This window comes from Macaca mulatta, chromosome 16, assembly GCF_049350105.2.
Source record: "Macaca mulatta isolate MMU2019108-1 chromosome 16, T2T-MMU8v2.0, whole genome shotgun sequence".
Classification (NCBI taxonomy): Eukaryota; Metazoa; Chordata; class Mammalia; order Primates; family Cercopithecidae; genus Macaca; species Macaca mulatta.
In genome coordinates, this window is record NC_133421.1 from 58887379 (window position 1) to 58908590 (window position 21212).

Sequence of the window (21212 nt, forward strand, 5' to 3'; positions counted from 1 at the left end):
AATCCATAGAAATGCCAGCTACGTTAACTCGTCACTCTTCCCGAACCCCTCCCTTTCCCCTGGGACCCGCCCCGCGAATCCCGCCGTGATGGACACTTTTCCCACCCTCCGACCGCAGTCTTTCCCATTGGCGCCCGCATCATCCTCGCGGCGCCGGGTGTTGACGCCACGGCTTCCTCCGCCGGCGCCCGAAGACGCATGGCCCCGCCCCCGGCCGCGCCTGGCCTCCCGCGGCGCCCCGCCCATCGGGCCGACGCGTCGCCAGCCCCGCCCCGCGGATGACGTGTGGCGCGCGCGGCCCGGCCGCCCCGGCAGTTGGTGCAGCGGCGGTTGGGGTGAGAGCGCACACGCCACCCCTCCCCTCCTCCGGCCCCGACCCCCACCCCGCCGGGCCCAGCCCCAGCCCCGGCCCGGGCTCCAGCCCTAGTCCCCGTCCCAGCCCAAGCCGGGCCAGTCCCGTGCGGGCCGGTGCCGCCCCTCAGCCGGCGACGCCCCGGGCCGCCCGCCCGCCCGCCCGCTTGCCACCATGGAGCTGGAGGACGGTGTGGTGTATCAGGAGGAACCCGGCGGCTCCGGGGCCGTGATGTCGGAGCGGGTGTCCGGCCTGGCCGGCTCCATCTACCGCGAGTTCGAGCGGCTCATCGGGCGTTACGACGAGGAGGTGGTCAAGGAGCTGATGCCGCTGGTGGTGGCTGTACTGGAGAACCTGGACTCGGTGTTCGCGCAGGACCAGGAGCACCAGGTGGAGCTGGAGCTGCTGCGGGACGACAACGAGCAGCTCATCACCCAGTACGAGCGGGAGAAGGCGCTGCGCAAGCACGCCGAGGAGGTGAGGCCGGCGGCAGGGCGGGGGCCGCGGGATCCGTCCCCGGGGGCGGTCGGGGCGGGGGTCGCGGCCCGGTCGGGGACTAGAGGCGCGACGGGCCTCCTGGAGAGCTGGCCTGAGGCCGATGCCCCCCCGGGACCGAGCCCGGCGGCCTCCAGGTACCCCGGGACCCAGGCCGGCGTTGGAAGCCGAGGCCGGCTACTGAGTGTCCTGGGAAGGGAGCGAGATGGAGGAGGCAGGGCCCGGGGAGGAAGCGACAGCCTGGCCTGAGGACACATGGGGTTAGCCAAGGGCGGAGATTGTTGGGTGTCTGGTTGCTTCTTGTTGTTGAGGGAAGTTTCCGACCACCGTGGGATAGTCAGATGGCGGTTCAAAGTTTTACCCCTGGGGAGGGGGACACTTCTGTCCTGGATATGTAACTTCCGCTAGTTCCAGTACCTTTCCAGGGGGTTGCCTTGCTTTGGGAAGTTAGAGATCTCCCTCTTTCGGTCAGTTTCTTCTTGGCGTTTTAATCTTGTTGAGAAAGAGGTCTTATTTTATATTCTATGTGCCTTGGTTGACACTTTGTCAACTTTTAGATGTTGTGTGGCAGTATTCAATGAATAGATAAACAATTTCATGGGTATCCCAAACCAGAGCATTCCACAGTATCAGGAGGTAACCTTGGACAGTTCCCTTCAGAAACCCTCCATTTATTTATAAAAAGGATTGGGGGGCGGGGTTGGGAAGATGTAGGTGACAGTTGACAACACTTTTTCCGTCTGAGTTTCCTTCTCAGACTGCTGTTTATACGTGCATTTAGTCGCCTGTTAACTCTAGCACCTGAGCAGTGACCTGGGCGCCCTCACCTCGACTCTCTGAACCTTTTGGAGTTCTAGGGTGCAAGTGATAGGTCCTTGGCTTTTGAGAGTGACAAGGATTTTAGCTTTCAGCCTGCATTGGCGTTATTTCTGTGGACCTTATCAAAGACAGGTGAAGTGTCCTATTTTTGTTTCTCAAGCACCTAGTACACCTAGTTAAATACATGGTGATCAAAGGAGGCGAAATAACTAATTATTGAAGGAATGACATGGTATTTTTCAGAAAGACTTGAAGAGTTTTTAGGATGTGAGATTTGTAGCTCATTTCCTAACACTGAATAGTAACACCATTAAAAATTTTTGTTTTGTTTTGTCATGTATACCTTTGCATCTGGTTAAGTAGTTCTTTTCCTTTTTTAAAAGCTTGACTGTAGTGATGATTTTTAGTTCTGATTGTGGGATCCAGTTTTCTCAAGGGAATGGTATTGAATTTGCCAAACAAAATTGATTCTTTTTTTTTTTGAGACATAGTCTCACTCTGTCACCCAGGCTGGAGTGCAGTGGAGTGATCTTGGCTCACTGCAACCTCTGCCTCCCGGTGAGCCTCTGCCTCCCCTGTTCAAGCGATTCTTGTGCCTCAGCTTCCTAAATAGCTGGGACAACACTCCCCGCTAATTTTTGTTTTTGGTAGAGAGGGGATTTCTCCATGGTGCCTAGGATGGTCTTGAACTCCTGACCTCAAGTGATCTGCCCACTTTGGCCTGGGGCTGACCATGCCAGTGCTGGGATTACAGGCGTGAGCCACTGCACCCCGCCAGAATGGACTATTTCAAGAGCTTTTCCTTTCATATAGGGAAGGATGGGATGAAAAACTAGATAATGATAGGATCACAATTTCCACTTGTTTGTTAGCACTCTTTGTAGAACAGAGGTCAAGTGCTACTTCTGAGAGGGCTTGCTGCTGCTTCATGCTCACTGGCCCTTGCCAGTGTGTGGATATACGTGGAAGTGACTGGGAATTAACCACATGTACACACAGGTTCAAGCAAGCCTGACATGACCTTTTACCTCACATAAAATAAATGCTCCTTCCAGCCTTAAACTCCTGTCAGTCTGTGTAAATATAGGCAAAATGCCAAGGTCACACGTGCCAAGAAAACCATATGCCACAGGTTGCAGAAGCAGAAAACAAAACTGACCGACTGCTAGACTCTGGGTTCCATATTAATTTCTTAAGTAAATGACTTTAAAAAAATAGGTTATCCAGTGAATTTATTTGTAGTTTATATTTTTTCAGTCACATCTATAAATTCTCCGCAGTGAAACCATTGGGCAAAGGGTCATGACCTGAGAACAGAGAACATTTATGAAAAGCTAAATAAGCCAACTCGCAGGCCACAAACATAAACACATCTTGTTATCAGACAGTCTCTCTCTGTCGCCAGGCTGGAGTGCAGTGGCACGATCTCGGCTCACTGCCTCCCGGGTTCAAGCAGTTCTCCTGCCTCAGCCTCCCGAGTAGCTGGGACTACAGGCACGTGCCTCCCCACCTGGCTAATATATATATATATTTTTGTATTTTAATAGAGATGGGATTTCACCATATTGCCCAGGCTGGTCTTGAACTCCTGAGCTTAGGCAATCTGCCCACCTCAGCTGTCCAAAGTGCTGGGCTTGCAGGTGTGAGCCACCGCGGGCCCATCCATCGGTTTTCGTGAAAGATCATAAATCGTGTGTTGCTCAGTATCCAGAAATTGTCTCCCTTTGGCCAATATGTAGAGTGAATTCTGTGTTTAGTTTTCTGTGAGTGCTTTGTGCCTTTTTTTTTTTTTTTTTTTTTTTTGAGACGGAGTCTCGCTGTGTCTCCCAGGCTGGAGTGCAGTGGCGTGATCTCGGCTCACTGCAAGCTCCGCCTCTTGGGTTCACGCCATTCTCCCGCCTCAGCCTCCCAAGTAGCTGAGACTACAGGCGCCCGCCACCACGCCCGGCTATTTTTTTTTTTTTTTTTTTTTTTTTGAGACGGAGTCTCACGCTGTTGCCCAGGCTGGAGTGCAGTGGCGCAATCTCGGCTCACTGCAAGCTCCGCCTCCCGGGTTCCCGCCATTCTCCTGCCTCAGCCTCCTGAGTAGCTGGGACTACAGGCGCCCGCCACCGCGCCCGGCTAATTTTTTGTATTTTTAGTAGAGACGGGGTTTCACTGTGGTCTCGATCTCCTGACCTTGTGATCCGCCCGCCTCGGCCTCCCAAAGTGCTGGGATTACAGGCTTTTTTTTTTTTTTTTTTTAAAGATGGAGTCTCGGCCGGGCGCGGTGGCTCAAGCCTGTAATCCCAGCACTTTGGGAGGCCGAGACAGGCGGATTACGAGGTCAGGAGATCGAGACCATCCTGGCTAATACTGTGAAACCCCATCTCTACTAAGAAATACAAAAAACTAGCCGGGTGAGGTGGCGGGTGCCTGTAGTCCCAGCTACTCCGGAGGCTGAGGCAGGAGAACGGCATAAACCCGGGAGGCGGAGCTTGCAGTGAGCTGAGATCCGGCCACTGCACTCCAGCCTGGGCGACAGAGCGAGACTCCGCCTCAAAAAAAAAAAAAAAAAAAAAAAAAAAAAGATGGAGTCTCGCTCTGTCGCCCAGGCTGGAGTGCAGTGGCACAATCTTGGCTCACTGCAACCTCCGCCTCCTAGGTTCAAGTGATTCTCCTGCCTCAGCCTCCCGAGTAGCTGGGATTACAGGCCTGTGCCACCATGCCCGGCTAATTTTTTTTGTATTTTTGGTAGAGACGGGGTTTCACCATTTTAGCCAGGATGGGCTCAGTCTCCTGACCTCATGATCTGCCTGCCTCGGCGTCCCAAAGTGCTAGGATAATAGGCATGAGCCACTGTGCTGGCCTGTTTGTGTATTTAATGTGGAGACCAAGAGTCTATTATAGCAAAAGTAAGTGCCTCAGCATATTTACAGCAAAAATGATTTGAAAACAAGGAAATTATCCATCACCAGAGAGAGTAAATTCTGAGCACCTTTGTGGAAACTTAGGTGGGTATGTAAATAGTGAGAATGTTTTAGGAGTGTGTGAGGTGCTATAATCTCTTGCTTGCAGGAATTCTCAGCAAGGCATCAGAAATTTAATCTTTATATTGATAGGACATATTTTGAATACCTTCTGACTTTTTTCTTTGCTTTTATTTGAATTTTTAGTGTGGAGCTAGTCTGCTGTTTTAGGGATTCTTTAAAAACGACCTAAAGAAGGGCTAATTTTAGATAGATTTGGACCTGTTTCAGATGCTAATCAAGAAATCTGTCATCTTATGCCCGTCACTCTCTCCTTTGGGCTGCCTGCGACACACCTCTCCGTTCTTTAACCAAGACCCGTCGGATGCCTTTGCCCATGCTCTAGAATGCTCTCCTTAGAGTTTTACATAGCTAGCTCCTCACTTTCTACTCTGTTTAAATTTGACTTTTTCAGCCAGAACATGCTGTTGACTGTCCAGAATAAGCCCTGTGAACCTATTGAATAATTTATTTTTAAATCAGTGACTTTTACATTTAAATTCTTTTTGGAGACAGAGTCTCACGCAATCACCTAGGCTAGGGTGTAGTGGCACAGTCACTGCTGACTGCAGCCTCAATCTCTTGGGCTCAAGTTATCCTCTGGCCTCAGCCTCCTGAGTAGCTAGGACCACAGGCATGCATCACCACACTGGGCTAATTAAATTTTTTATAGAGACAAGGTCTCACTATGTTGCCCAGTCTAGTCTGGAACTCTTGGGCTCAAGTGATCCTCCTGCCTTGTGGATCCTGCCAAAGTGTTGGGACTTACAGGGGTCAGCCACTGTGCCCAGCCCAGTGACTTTTTAAAATAAAAATCTGGATACAAAATGATCTGGAGAGAGAGATTATAACTGGGTATGTTAGGGGTTTTCTGCAACTTCTGATTCTTTTAAAACAGGCATGATTTGCTTTAATTTTAAAAAGAGGGCCAGGTGTGGTGGCTCACATCTATAATCCCAGCACTTTGGGAGGCCAAGGCAGACGGATCACTTGAGGTCAGGAGTGTGAGACCAGCCTCGCCAACATGGTGAAACCCTGTCTCTACTAGAAATACAAAAATTACCCGGGTGTGGCAGCAGATGCCTATAATCCCAGCTACTGGGGAGACTGAGGCAGAAGAATTGCTTGAACCTGGGAGGTGGAGGTTGCAGTGAGCTGGGATCGTGCCACTATACTCCAGCCTGGGCAATAGAGTGAGACTCCCTCTCAAAAAAAAAAAAAAAAAAAAGAAACTTCTGAAAAGTAGACATACAAGTTTAAAGAACCTTTTCCTTCGGAATTTAGTTCCTAGTGATTCTGTGGGTCTTTTATGTTATCACCGTTATTCTCAAAGTGAGAGCTCATTTAACATCATTTGGTAGAGGGAGACTGCACATAAAAACGAAGATGCACCATCTTCTTTCCTTTTCTTTTTTTTTTTTTTTTTTTGAGGTGGAGTTTCGCTCTTGTTGCCCAGGCTAGAGTGCAATGGTACGATCGTGGCTCACTGCAACCTCTGCCTTCTGGGTTCAAACGATTCTCCTGCCTCAGCCTCTCAAGTAGCTGGGATTATAGGCATGCGCCACCATGTCCGGCTAATTTTGTATTTTTAATGGAGATGGGGTTTCTCCATGTTGGTCAGGCTGGTCTCGAACTCCTGACCTCAGGTAATCTGCCTGCCTAAGCCTCCTAAAGTGCTGGGATTGCTGGTGTGAGCCACCATGCCTAGCTCCTTCCCCCCCACACTTTTTTTTTTTTTTTTTTTGAGAGGGAGTCTCCATCTGTCGCCCAGGCTGGAGTGCAGTGGCGCGATCTCGGCTTACTGCAAGCTCCGCCTCCCGGGCCGACGCCATTCTCCTGCCTCAGCCTCCCGAGTAGCTGGGACCACAGGCGCCCGCCTCCGCGCCCGGCTAATTTTTTGTATTTTTAGTAGAGATGGGGTTTCACCGTTTTAGCCAGGATGGTCTCGATCTCCTGACCTTGTGATCCACCTGCCTCAGCCTCCCAAAGTGCTGGGATTACAGACGTGAGCCACTGCGCCCGGCCCACTTTTTTTTTTTTTGAGGTGGAGTCTCGCTCTGTCGCCCAGGCTGGAGTGCTGTGGCGCCATCTCAGCTCACTGCAAGCTCCGCCTCCCAGGTTCGCACCATTCCGCTGCCTCAGCCTCCCGATTAGCTGGGACTACAGGCGCCCGCCACCACGCCCGGCTAATTTTTTGTATTTTTAGTAGAGACGGGGTTTCACCGTGTTAGCCAGGATGGTCTCGATCTCCTGACCTCGTGATCTGCCTGCCTCGGCCTCCCAAACTGCTGGGATTACAGGCGTGAGCCACCGCACCCGGCCATCTTCCCTCCTTTTTGAGATAGACTCATACATGGAGAGAATGGGCTAAAGAGAGAATGTCTTTACTGGGAATGGATTGTGTGATTTTGTGACTGCTTTTTTGTGGCCTTTTGCTTAAAAAAAAAAAAAAAAGGATGAGTTCAAGCCTGGGCAACGTAGTGAGACACCTTTCCCCCCAAAACCATAAAAAAAATAGCTGGGTGTGATGGTGCGAGCCTGCAGTCCTAGCTACTCAGGAGGCTAAGGCAGGAGGATCACTTGAGCCCAGGAGTTTGAGACTGCAGTGAGCTATCAGGGCCATGGCACTCCAGTCTTGACAACAGAGCAAGACCCTGTTTCTTACCAAAAACCAAAACAATAGGATGATTGAATGCAGAGGTGAGAGACACTGCTGAGAATTTTCTAACTTGTTCCCACGGAATTAGCACTTAAAGCAGTAACAAAATGATTTTTGTTTAAATGGAAACTTTTGACACTATTTTTTTTTTTTTGAGATGGAGTCTCAAAAAATTTTCTAACTTGAGAATTTTCTAACTTGTTCCCACGGAATCAGCACTTAAAGCAGTAACAAAATGATTTTTGTTTAAATGGAGACTTTTGACACTTCTTTTTTTTTTTTTGAGACAGAGTCTCACTCTGTCGCCCAGGCTGGAGTGCAGTGGCGTGATCTTGGCTCACTGCAAGCTCCGCCTCCTGGGTTCACGCCTTTCTCCTGCCTCAGCCTCCCGAGCAGCTGGGACTACAGGTGCCCCTCACCATGCCCGGCTAGTTTTTATTTTTTAGTAGAGACAGGGTTTCACCGTGTTAGCCAGGATGGTCTTGATCTCCTGACCTCGTGATCCGCCTGCCTCGGCCTCCCACAGTGCTGGGATTACAGGTGTGAGCCACCGCGCCCAGCCGACTTTTGACACTTCTTGTCTTTGGAAGTGTATGAACATGGAACCCATAAGACTCATGGGCAGGAAAATAGGTATTGACATTCATTGTTCTTGTTTTAGTGTTCTCATTCATTTTTTTTTTTTTTTTTTCCGAGACAGAGTCTCACTCTGTCGCCCAGACTAGAGGGCAGTGGCATGATCCCAGCTCATTGCAACCTCCACCTCCCAGGTTCAAGCAATTCTCCTGCCTCAGCTGCCTGAGTGGCTGGGATTACAGGTGTGCACCACTACACTCAGCTAATTTTTGTATTTTCAGTAGAGACAGGTTTCACCATGTTGGCCAGGGTGGTCTCAAACTCCTGACCTCAAGTGATCCATCTGCCTCAACCTCCCAAAGTGCTGGGATTACAGATGTGAGCCACCACACTTGGCCCACACTTGATATTTTAGTTTTTAATTTTATTTATTTTTGATACTGAGTCTCACGCTCTGTCGCCTAGGCTGGGGTGCAGAGGCACAATCTTGGCTTACTGCAACCTCTGCCTCCTGGGTTCAAGCAATTCTCCTGCCTCAGCCTCCTGAGTAGCTGGGATTATAGGCGTGCGTCATCATGCCCAGCTACTTTTTGTACTTTTAGTAGAAATGGGGTTTCACCATGTTAGCCAGGCTGGTCTTGAACTCCTGACCTTGTGATCCGCCCACCTTGGCCTCCCACAATGCTGAGATTACAGGCATGAGCCACAGTGCCCAGCCCATTTTTTAAAAAATTTATTTTTGAGACAGAGTCTTGTGCTGTCGCCCAGGCTGGAGTGCAGTGGCATGATCTCAGATCACTGTAACTTCCACTTCCCAGGTTCTAGCGATTCTCGTGCTTCAGCCTCCCGAGTATCTGGGATTATAGGCATGCGCCAGCATGCCCAGCTAATTTTTGTATTCTTAATAGAGACGGGGTTTCACCGTGTTGTCCAGGCTGATCTCAAACTCTTGACCTCAGGTGATCCCCCTGCCTCGGCCTCCCAAAGTGCTGGGATTATAAGCGTAAGCCCCCCCGCACCTGGCCTAAAAAACACATATTTTTATATTTTTATAGATTTTTTGATTGATTGATTGAGATGAGATCTCACTCTGTTGCCCAGGCCAGAGTGCAGTGGTGTGATCCCAGCTCACTGCACCCTCTGCCTCTGGGGCTCAATGATCCTCCCATCTCAACCTCCCGAGTAGCTGGGACTATAGAATCATGCTGCCATGCCTGGCTAATTTTTGTATTTTTTGAAAAAATGGGTTTCCCATGTTGCCCAGGCTGATCTTGAACATTTGGGCTCAGATGATCCTCACATCTCAGCCTCCCAAAGTGCTGGGATTACAGGCATGGGCCACCGCACCCGGCCATGCTGTGTTTTATTTTCTTAAGAATTACAGCGTTCAGTAGTTTGGCATAATAGGCACACCCAAAAATGTTTGAACTGAACCATGGGAATTTATATATTAATGTAATAGAGAAGTGCTGAGTTGAGGGTATAGAATTTTATGTTTTTTTTTTTAGACAAAGTCTGGCCCAGGTTGGAGTGCAGTGGTATGATCTTGGCTCACTGCAGCCATTGCCTCTTGGGCTCAAGCCATCGTTCCGTCTCAGCCTTCCAAGTAGATGGGACTACAGGTGTGCACCACCATGCCCAGCTAATTTTTGATATTTTGTAGAGATGGGGTTTCACCATGTTGCCCAGGCTGGTCTCGAATTTGTGAGCTCAAGTGATCTGCCTGCCTCTGCCTCCCAAAGTGCTGGGATTACAGGCGTGAGCCACCGCGTCCAGCTAGGGCTTTTTTAAAAAAAATTAGCATACTTTTTCAGTAATTCCGCCAACCCCCCAACTTTTTATTAGGAAAACTTTCAAACATATAGAAAAATGGAAAGTATATTTGTCATTTGTATACCCACTGTATAGATTCAGTAATTGTTTTATTTGTCTGTATATGTGGATGTGTGGGTGTAGATACACGTACACACATATACACATATTTAATTGCTGAACCATTTTAAATTGCAGACATTATGATTCTTTGCCCCTCAGTATTTAACTTATTTAAATTACAGACATTATGATACTTTGCCTTGGGACTTAACATATGTATCTCCTAAAAAATGAGAATATTCTGCCATATAACCACCATATTATTTATGTTTGAGAACATTTCCAGGACCAGGTGTGGTAACTAACGCCTGTAATCCCAGCACTTTGGGAGGCTGAGGTGGGCGGAACACTTGAGCTCATGAGTTGAAGATCTGCCTGGGTAACATGGCAAAACCTTGTCTCTACAAAAAATATAAAAATTAGCCTGGTGTGGTGGTGCGTGCCTATAGTCCCAGCTACTTGGGTGGCCAGGGCAGGAGGATCGCATGAGCCTAGGAAGTCAAGGCTGAGGTAAGATGTGTTCATGCCACTGTGCTCTAGCCTGGGCAACACAGTAAGACTCTGTCAAAAAAAAAAGAGAATCTTTGTAATATCATCTTATATTAATTTGAATTAATTTTTAAGAGCACGGTATATGTCAGTTATTATAGAGCTGACTAGCTTCTTAATATGTTTATAATGAATTAATGAAACTCATCTGAGAGGAAGTGATTACATTTTAGTTACTTTTCTATACGAAATTTAAATTTGAGGCTGGGCGCGGTGGCTCATGCCTGTAATCCTAGCACTTTGGGAGGCCGAGGTGGGCAGATCATGAGGTCAGGAGTTCGAGACCAGCCTGACCAACATGGTGAAACCCCATCTCTACTAAAAATACAAAAATTAGCCGGGCATGGTGGCATGTGCCTGTAATCCCAACTACTCCGGAGGCTGAGGCAGGAGAATCGCTTGAACCTGGGAGGTGGAGGTTGTGGTGAGCCGAGATTGTGCCACTGCACTCCAGCCTAGGCAACAGAGCGAGACTCCATCTAAAAAAAAAAAAAAAAAAAAAAAAAAAAAAAAGTCCAGGCGCGGTGGCTCAGGCCTATAATCCCAGCACTTTGGGAGGCCGAGACGGATCCCAAGGTCAGGAGATCGAGACCATCCTGGCTAACACGGTGAAACCCCGTCTCTACTAAAAAATACAAAAAAACTAGCCGGGTGAGGTGGCGCCTGTAGTCCCAGCTACTCGGGAGGCTGAGGCAGGAGAATGGCGTAAACCCGGGTGGCAGAGCTTGCAGTGAGCTGAGATCCGGCCACTGCACTCCAGCCTGGGAGACTGAGCGAGACTCTGTCTCAAAAAAAAAAAACAAAAAAAAAAAGAAAAGAAAAAAATTTAAAATCTATAAAACGGAGTTAAAATTGGCTAGTTTTGTTTTAAAATTATCACATTGGCCAGGTGTGGTGGCTCATGTCTGTAATCCCAGCACTTTGGGAGTCCGAGGCGGTCGGATCACCTGGGGTCAGGAGTTCGAGAGCAGCCTGACCAACATGGAGAAACCCTGTCTCTACTAAAAATGTAAAATTAGCCAGGCATGGTGGTGCATGCCTGTAATCCCAGCTACTCAGGGGACTGAGACAGGAGAATCGCTTGAACCCGGGAGGTGGAGGTTGCAGTGAGCCGAGATCGTGCCATTGCACTCCAGCCTGGGAAACAAGAGTGAAACTCTGTCTCAAGATAAATAAATAAATAAATAAAATTATTAGATAAAAACTGTTATGGACCAGGCACAGTGGCTCATGCTTATAATCTTAGCAGTTTAGGAGACCAAGGAAGGAGGATAGCTTGAGCCCCAGAGTTCCAGATCGGCCTGGGCAACATAGTGAGACCATATCTTTACAAAAAATAGAAAAATTAGCCAGGTGTGGTGGTATACACCTGTGGCTCCAGCTACTCCAGATGCTGAGGTGGGAGGATCCCTTGAGCCCAGGAGTTCGAGGTTGCAGTGAGCCCCGATTGTGCCACTGCACTCTGGCACACTGTACCACTTGCTCTGGATGACAGAGCAAGACCCTGTCTCAAAAAGAAAATAATTTTTTCCCCTTTTTGAAACTTTGAGATATAGAAATACGGAAACTGACCCTACATTTAATATTTTTGCTAGTAACTTTTTTTTTTTTTTTTGAGACAGAGTCTCACTTTGTCACCCAGGCTGGAGTGTAGTGGTGCAATTTCATCTCACCACATCCTCCACCTCCTGGGTTCAAGTGATTCTCGTGCCTCAGCCTCTGAGTAGCTGGGACTACAGGTGCCCGCCACCACACCCAACTAATTTTTGTATTTTTAGTAGAGACGGGGTTTCGCCATGTTGACCATGCTGGGCTTGAACTTACGACCTCAGGTGACCTGCTTGCCTCAGCCTCCCAAAATGCTGGGATAACCAGTGCCAGCCACTGCCCCACAGCCATCTTTTTTTTTTTTTTTTTTTTTTACTTTTATCATTTCCAGGATATCTTGTTTCTGACTTGTTTACCTGTTCTGCCAGGATTATAGAGCCTGAGAAATTCTTTTACCTGCTGATAAGATTTCCTTTGGGGTACAGGCCTAGAATTTTTGTGATTCTGGATTCTATTATTGCCCCCCCCCCCTTTTTTTTTTTTGAGACAGAGTCTCATGCTATTGCCCAGGCTGGAAGGCAGTGTTGCAATCACAGCTCACTGTAGCCTCAACCTCCTGGGCTCAAGCTATCCTCCTACCTCAGCCTCCCAAGTAACTGAGATTACAGGTGTGAGCCACCATGCCCTGTCTATTATTGCCTTTTTTTTTTTAAGCTTTTTTTTGAGATGGAGTCTTGCTCTGTTGCCCAGGCTGGAGTGCAGTGGCACGATCTCGGCTCACTGCAACCTCCACCTCCTGGGTTCAAGCAATTCTCCTGCTTCAGCCTCCTGAGTAGCTGGGAGTACAGGCGCGTGCCACTATGCCCAGCTAATTTTTGTAGTTTTAGTAGAGATGGGGTGTCACCATATTGGCCAAGCTGGTCTCGAACTCCTAACCTTGCAATCTGCCCACCTTGGCCTCCCAAAGTGCTGGGATTACAGGAGTGAGCCACTGTGTCCGGCTATTATTGCCCTTTAAAGTGTGTTTACTCTTGTTCTTCCTGCAGTTTTAATTTAATTAATTATTATTATTTTTTAGTAGAGATGGGGATCGAACTATGTTGCCCAGGCTGGTCTCGAACTCCTGGTCTCAAGTGATCTGCTGCCTTGGCCTCCCAAGGTTCTGGGATTGCAGGCGTGAGCCACTGCGAACGGCCTTCCTTCAGTTTCTTTTAAAGAGCTGGATGGGAACTTTATGATTTTCTAGTTCTATCTTACCCCATTTCCCCAAGTAGGTGGAAGGATAAAATAGTTAGATGGTTAGAAAGAACAAATATTTATTTATTTATTGAGCCAGGCTCTGTTCTTTTCCTTTTTTTTTTTTTCTGAGATGGAAAGAATCTCACTTTTGCCCAGGCTGGAGTGCAGTGGTGGGATCTTGGCTCACTGTAACCTCCGCCTCCCGGGTTCAAGCGATTCTTCTGCCTCAGCCTCCCAAGTATCTGGGACTACAGGTGCACACCACCATGCCTGGCTACTTTTTGTATTTTTAATAGAGACGGGGTTTCAGCATATCGGCTAGGCTGGTCTTGAACTCCTGACCTTGTGATCCGCCAGCCTCAGCCTCCCAAAGTGCTGGGATTACAGGCATGAATCACTGCACCCGGCCTTTTTTTTTTTTTTTTTTTTTAATTAAGATGAAGTCTTGCTCTGTTGCCCAGACTGGAGTGCAGTGGCTTGATCTCGGATCACTGCAACCTCCGCCTCCCAGTTTCAGGTGATTTTCCCACCTCAGCTTCCTGAGTAGCTGGGATTACAGGCACCCACCACCACACCTGGCTAATTTTTGTATTTTTGATAGAGACAAGGTTTCACCATGTTGGCAGGCTGGTCTCGAATTCCTGACCTCAGGTGATCCACCTGCCTTGGCCTCGCGAAGTGCTGGGATTACAGGCGTGAGCCACCGTGCCTGGCAGAGCAAGGCACTGTTCTAAGCCCTGGGGATGTAGCCACTAATGAAACAGACAGGGAAGGTAGCCCATGTTTTCTTGGAGTTCACATTGCAATAAACAATAAGCAAACCAGTTAATTACAGATGGTGATAGATGCCATGCAGGAAATAAACAGGGTGATGGGATAAAGACTAGAGTGGCAGGCACTTTATTTTACTTAAAATTTTTTTTAAATTTTATTTTTCTTATCTACTTATTTTGAGACACGGTCTTGCTCTGTCACCCAGGCTGGTGTGCAGTGGAGTGAGTGATCATAGCTCACTGCAGCCTCAAATTCCTGGGCTCTAATGATTCTCTCACCTCAACCTCCTAAGTAGCTGGGACTACAGGTGTATGCCATCATGCCCAGCTAGTGTGTGTGTGTGTGTGTGTGTGCGCGCGCGCGCACGCACCTTTGTAGAGTCGGGGGGATCTTGCTGTGTTGCCCAGGATGGCCTCGAACTCCTGGCCTCAAGTGATCCTCCTGCCTCTGCTTCCCAAAGTGCTGGTATTACAGACATGAACCACTGCGCCCCGGCCATAATTTTAGTTTTTTTAACCAAGCAAGCAGCAGTGAAGAGGTAGGCACTTTAGATGGAATAAACAAGTTAATAAAGGTTAAGCTTTAAGCGTTTTTTCAAGCTACTGGGGAATAAAAGGGAAGAAAAAAAGGTTAAGCTGCTCTTGCAGCAAATAATTCATTTCATCTTGTAATTATTTAGATCTGAAACTTTAGATACATATTCAGATTGTCTCCTACTCATTCTTTTTTTTTTTTAAATTTATTTATTATTATTATACTTTAACTCCTACTCATTCTTGAACATTCAGAAAAGTTCTCATAAATGCCTTTCTTGTTTTCTATCTTATTCCTTCTCATACTTGATGTCTCAGCAGTGTTTTTTGGCTACTTCTTCCTCTGAGAAACATTATATTTAGGTTTTTTGACTTTGAAATTCCTTGGCTTTCCTCTTACCTACTTGACCATTCTGTGGATTCCTCTTACTCAGATGAATGTTGTACTCCTGGGCATTTTTTCTAAGGTCCTCTATTCCCAGGGGTTCAATTTACCGTTTGTTGATTATTCCAAAATGTTTAACCCACTCATCTAACAGATACTATTTATTTACTTATTTATTTATTTTTGAGATGGGGTTTCACTCTTGTTGCCCAGGCTGAAGTGCAATGGCATGATCTCACCTCACCATCACCTCCACCTCCTGGGTTCAAGCGATTCTCCTGTCTCAGCTCTGAGTAGCTGGGATTACAGGCATGTGCCACCACACCTGGCTAATTTTGTATTTTTAGTGGAGATGGGGTTTCTCCATTTTGGTCAGGCTGGTCTTGAACTTGCTGACCTTGTGTGATCCATCCGCCTCAGACTCCCAAAGTGCTAGAATTACAGGTGTGAGCCACCACGCCTGGCCTTACAGATACTTTCATTGAGTGCCAACTATGTGCCTGATACTGTGCCCATTAGGCATACAGTGGTGAGTAAAACAGACAAGGTCCTTCTCTCATGGAACTGATAGCCTGCTAAGAACTTTAAGGCCAGATCTGTCTCTGGAGTTTCAGATTCGTCTTATGATTGTTTACTCATGGAACTGATAGCCTGCTAAGAACTTTAAGGCCAGATCTCTCTCTGGAGTTTCACATTCATCTTATGATGGTTTACCAGGCATGAATATCTCCCAACGTGTCCAAAACTGAACTTATCTCCCAAATCTGGTTCTCTTTTGTTCCCTGTCTTCTTGAATGATACTACCATCTACCTGGCCAGAAATCAGGTTACCATCCCTAACTCTTCCTCATTCCCATTGCTACTTTCTTTTGTTTTCAACTTTTAAATATTGCTGCAATCTCATTACTTTCTAAATCCATTTATACTACTCTGGTACAGGCCACCAATATCTCTCACCCTGAATGCAAACTCCATAGACCTGGAAGTTTGTCATTCACCACTATATACCAGTACCTAGCACATAGAAAGTGCCAGGGAAATTTTTCTGGATAGATGAATGGACAACTAAAACTAGTCCATAACTGATTTTTCTGCTTCCAGTATGGCCAACCTATAAACCGCCCATCTCTCCAAAATGGAAATCTGATCAGATCATTCCACAAGCCCTTAATGGCTTTTTCTCGAATTCCTGGGCTCAAGTGGTCCTCTCACTTCAGCTTCTCAAAATGCTGAGAATACAGATGTGAGGCACACGTGCCTAGCCAGTTGCTCTTTCTAAAGCTCTTGAAAATGACTTAAGTTCCTAACATACAAGACCTTGTGATCTGGCTGCCCCAATCTTGTCAGTTTCATCTGTTTCTTTTTGAGCCATACTGAACATTTTGAGTTTGGTTTGCAAAAAGTATTCTCTCTCCAGGCCTTCCTAAAAGCTGTCCCTTTGCTTTGCACTCACTTTCTCTTCTTTTCTGTTGCCTAATTTTATTTATCTTTCAGGTTTCAATTCTGGAAAGCCTTAACAATCGAGTGTGGATTGGGCACATTTTGTATCCTTCCACAGCTTACAGTCCTCTTGCCTTCTTATAGCACTTTCAATGCTATGTCAAAGTAACCTATTGCTTTTATTCTCCCACCAACTAGGATGCAGTAGATAATTAACAGAAATTTGTTGGTTGGATGGATGACTATGCTAAAGGTCAGATTGCTAAGACTAACCATTTCAAGTTCTCTTTGTGCATTCAAATTATTGTTCTTACTTCTGGTGCCAAGTTATGCTAAAACTTCCAAAAAGTTTTTCAATAAGTCCTTTCACTTTTGCATATACAGAAAAACTATGACTTCTCCTGGATATAATTATTTCAGACTTATTTCAGACACTTTACTTACATTGTTATACACATACTATTCTATAAATATTTATGCATTTAAAAAATCTAAATGTTAAGATCATTGGAATTACTTTCAGAAGTATTGTAGGAATTCAAGGCGGGTATAGCGACACACGCCTGAAGTCCCAGCTACTCAAAAGAGATTGAGCCCAGGAATTCAAGGCCAGCTGGGCAACATAGCAAGACCCCATCTCTAAAAATAATAGTGATAATATTAATAATGCCGGGTACAGTGGCTCATGCTTGTAATCCCAGCACTTTGGGAGGCCAAGACGGGCAGTACATCTGAGGTCAGGAGTTCGAGACCAGCCTGGCCAACGTGGTAAAACCCATCTGTACTAAAAATACAAAAAATTAGCCAGGTGTGGTGATGTACACCTGTAATCCCAGCTACTGGGGAGGCTGAGGCGTGAGAATCACTCGAACCTAGGCGGTGGAGGTTGCAGTGAACGAAGGTCATACCACTGCACTGCAGCCTGGGTGACAGAGTGAGACTCCACCTCAAAAAAAAAAAAATTTCCATACAAACGAAGATTGAGTGCCAAAACTTAATTTTAACTCTTTGTTTAGTCTCTTATGTTAGACATTTCTATTTTTTTTCTTTCTTTTTTTTTTTTTTGGCAGACAAAGTCTCACGCTGTCACCCAGGCTGGATAACAGGCTGGAAGTGTCGTGATCTCACCTCACTGTAACCTCTGGCCCTTAGGTTCAAGCGATTCTCGTGCCTCAGACTTCCAAGTAGCTGGGACTACCGACATGTGCCACCATGCCTGGCTAATTTTTTGTATTTTAGTATTTTGTATTTTTTGTGTTTTAGAGACAGGGTTTCACCATGTTACCCACTCTGGTATCAAATTCCTGAGCTCGGGCAGTTCGCCCACCTTGGCCTCTCAAGGTGCTAGGATTACAAATGTGAACCACCGTGCATGGCCCACGTTAGACCTTTCTAATCAGGATTCAGCAGTACCTTAGAGTAACAGATAAAATGGTTAGTAAAATAACATTTATTTCTGAAGAAAACATTTGTTCTAAAGAAAAATAAACAATTATTTTTTGGGGCATGGAAATCCATATTGGTTAAAAGCCTCTGCTAGACTATTATGGTATAGGCCAGGCGCAGTGGCTTATGCCTATAATCTCAGCACTTTGGGAGGCCAGGGATGGCGGATCACCTGAGGTCAGGAGTTTGAGACCAGCCTGGCCAACATGGTGAAACCCTATCTCTACTAAAAATACAAAAAATTAGCCAGGCATGGTGGTAGGCGCCTGTAATCCCAGCTACTCTGGAGGCTGAGACAGGAGAATCACTTGAACCTGGGAGGCGGAGGTTGCAGTGAGCTGAGGTTGAGCCATTGCACTCCAGCCTGGGCAGCAATATTGAAACTCCACCCCCCCCGCACCCCCCCCCAAAAAAAGACTATTATGGTATAAATCAAATTTCTGTTTTTAATTATGAGCTTCTCAATTTGAATTTTCTTTCAGTTACCTGTTCTAGCCTAGCCACGTTTTGTTACTGCTACCTGTCAGAAACACATACCTTTTTTGTTTGTTTTCTATTTTTATTTTTTGCCAGGCATCAGATAATGGCAAAACAAATACCTTTTTAAAGGTTAAGCGGGTTTTTCAAAGTGTAGGATCAAACCAGACTTTTGTAAAACCAGAAGGGTAATTTTTTTTTTTTTTTTTTGAGACAGAATTTTACTGTGTCGCTCAGGCTGAAGTGCAGTGGCGTGATCTCGGCTCACTGTAACCTCTGCCTCCCAGATTCAGCGATTCTTCTGCCTCAGCCTCCCGAGTAGCTGGTACTACAGTTGCGCGCCACTAAGCCCAGCTAATTTTTGTATTTTTAGTAGAGATGATGGTTCACCATGTTGGCCAGGATGGTCTCGATCTCTTGACCTCGTGATCTGCCTGCCTTGGCCTCCCAAAGTGCTGGGATTATAGGCATGAGCCATCGTGCCCAGCCCGTAAGGGTAACTTTTAAAAAAAATGATTGCCTATGGTTTCTGTATGAAAATAGTCTATTTGAACTTGTTTGATGTGATTTGGGACACATTTGGCAGAAATTATACACTCATTTTTGGCTTTGTTTAGTTTTAACTTTTTTTTTTTTAGATGGAGTTTGGCTCTTGTTACCCAGGCTGAAGTACAATGGCACGATCTCGGCTTACTGCAACCTCTGCCCCCCGGGTTCAAGTGATTCTCTTGCCTCAGCCTCCCAATTAGCTAGGATTACAGGAATGTGCCACCATGCCTGGCTAATTTTGTATTTTTAGTAGAGACAGGATTTCTCCATGTTGGTCATGCTGGTCTTGAACTCCTGACCTCAGGTGATCCTCCCCGCCTTGGCCTCCTAAAGTGCCCGATTATAGGTGTGAGCACTGCACCTAGCCTTTTTTTTTTTTTTTTTTTTTTGAAGACAGGGTCTCTCTGTCCTAGACTGGAGTACAGTGGCATGATTATGGCTCACTGCAGCCTTGACTTCCAGTCTCGTGTGATCCTTCCACCTCAGCCTCCCAAGTAGCAGGTACTACAGGCACTGTCACAAGTATTATAGGCATCAGGCCAGACACCACCATGTCCAGCTAATTTTTGTATTTTTTGTAGAGACAGAGTCTCACCATGTTGCCCAAGCTGGTCTGAAACTTTTGGGCTCAAGCGGTCTGCCCACCTTGGCCTCCCAAAGTGCTGGGATTATAGGCGTGAGCCACTGTGCCCGACCCTAGTTTTAACTCTTTAAAAAATACTTTTATCTTGAGTTAGGAATTCAGTCTGTAATTGGCTCAGTTTTAACCATCCTTAACCTAGCCAAGGGCCAGGAATTAAACAGACTTCTAAACAGCCAAATTAAATGTCTCAGGCATTAAAGTTTGTTATCTTGACATACTGAAGAAGCATTTAAGGGCGAAGTGCTTATTTACCCTTATTTTATTTAATTTTTTATTTTTCTTTTTGGAGACAGAGTCTTGCTCCGTTGCTCGGGCTGGAGTGCAGTGGCACAATCTCAGCTCATTGCAACTCCTGCCTCCCAGGTTCAAGTGATTCTCTTGCCTCAGGCTCCTGAGTAGCTGGAATTACAGGCACCTTCCACAATGCCTGGCTAATTTTTTTTATTTTTAGTAGAGACAGGGTTTTGCCTTTTTGCCCAGGCTGGTCTCAAACTCCTGACCTCAGGTGATCCACCTTCCTTGGCCTACCAAAGTGCTGGGATTACAGGCATGAGCCACCACACCCGGCCGGTTCTTTTTTAAGGTAACAATTTCTAGTGAATTTTTTTTTTATTATTAATAGAAGAATATTTTCATAACAGAGTCAAGTGTTGAAGCAAAAACCACAGTGTCAGGATTAAAGATCTGTAAATTAAAGTCAGAAATATAAGATGTTGGCCATATACCTACAGAAGCACAAAACTGCATAACAAAGTAAGGCATCACTTGACTGATGTAGCAAACATAGCACAGGTAGAGCATTCCTAATCTGAAAATCTGAAATCTGAAATGCTTCAAAATCTGAAACTTTTTGAGTGCTGAGATGATGTCACAAGTTACTTTGAACATACTACTTTTTCACTGTTTTTTTTTTTTTTCCTTTTTTTTTTTTATTTTTGAGACAAGAGTTTTGCTCTTATTGCCCAGGCTGGAGTGCAATGGCGCTATCTCTGCTCACCGCAACCTCCACCTCCTAGGTTCAAGCAATTCTCCTGCCTCAGCCTCCCAAGTAGCTGGGATTACAGGCTTGCGCCACCACGCCTGGCTGATTTTGTATTTTTAGTGGAGAGAGGGTTTCTCCATGTTGTTCAGGCTGGGCTCAAACTCCCAATTTCAGGTGATCTGCCTACCTTGGTCTCCCAAAGTGTTGGGATTACAGGCGTGAGCCACCACACCTGGCCACTTTTTCACTGTATTAATGGTACATCATATTCTTTTTTTTTTTGAAATGGAGTCTCACTGTCACCCAGCCTGGAGTGCAGTGGCGTGATCGCAGCTCACTGCAGCCTCCGCCTCCTGAGTTCAAGCAATTCTCCTGCCTCAGCCTCCCTAGTAGCTGGGACTACAGGCACACGCCACCACACTCGGGTAATTTTTGTATTTTTAGTGGAGACCAGGTTTCACCATTTTGGCCAGGATGGTCTTGATCTCCTGAGCTTGTGATCCGCCCGCCTTGGCTTCCCAAGTCGCTGGGATTACTGGTGTGAGCCACCGTGCCTGGCCCAAGGTAGCCAATTCTTTAAACCCATCTGGCCGGGCACAGTGGCTCATGACTGTAATCCCAGCACTTTGGGAGGCCGAGGTAGGAGGATCACCTGAGGTCAGAAGTTTGAGGCCAGCCTGGCCAACACAGAGAAACCCCGTCTCTACTAAAAATATAGAAAATTAGTCTGGCGTGGTGGTGGATGCCTGTAATCTCAGCTACTGGGGAGGCTGAGGCAAGAGAATTGGTTGAACCCTGGAGGCGGAGGTTGCAGTAAGCCGAGATCATACCACTGCACTCCAACCTGGGCAACAAGAGCAAAA

General features: G+C 46.6%; 1 protein-coding gene across 17 annotated transcripts in view; it reads left to right on the plus strand.

The window, feature by feature from the left end:
- Window positions 1–310: 310 nt before the first annotated feature.
- The window catches only part of SPAG9 (sperm associated antigen 9), a 161083-nt gene continuing 140181 nt past the window's right edge, over window positions 311–21212 (plus strand). For all 17 annotated transcript variants that reach the window (XM_077971066.1, XM_077971065.1, XM_077971063.1 and 14 more), the window contains exon 1: window positions 311–829. In XM_077971066.1, the coding sequence (XP_077827192.1) occupies window positions 527–829 (303 nt within the window). In that variant the 5' untranslated portion in view covers window positions 311–526. The remainder of the gene's footprint in view (window positions 830–21212) is intronic.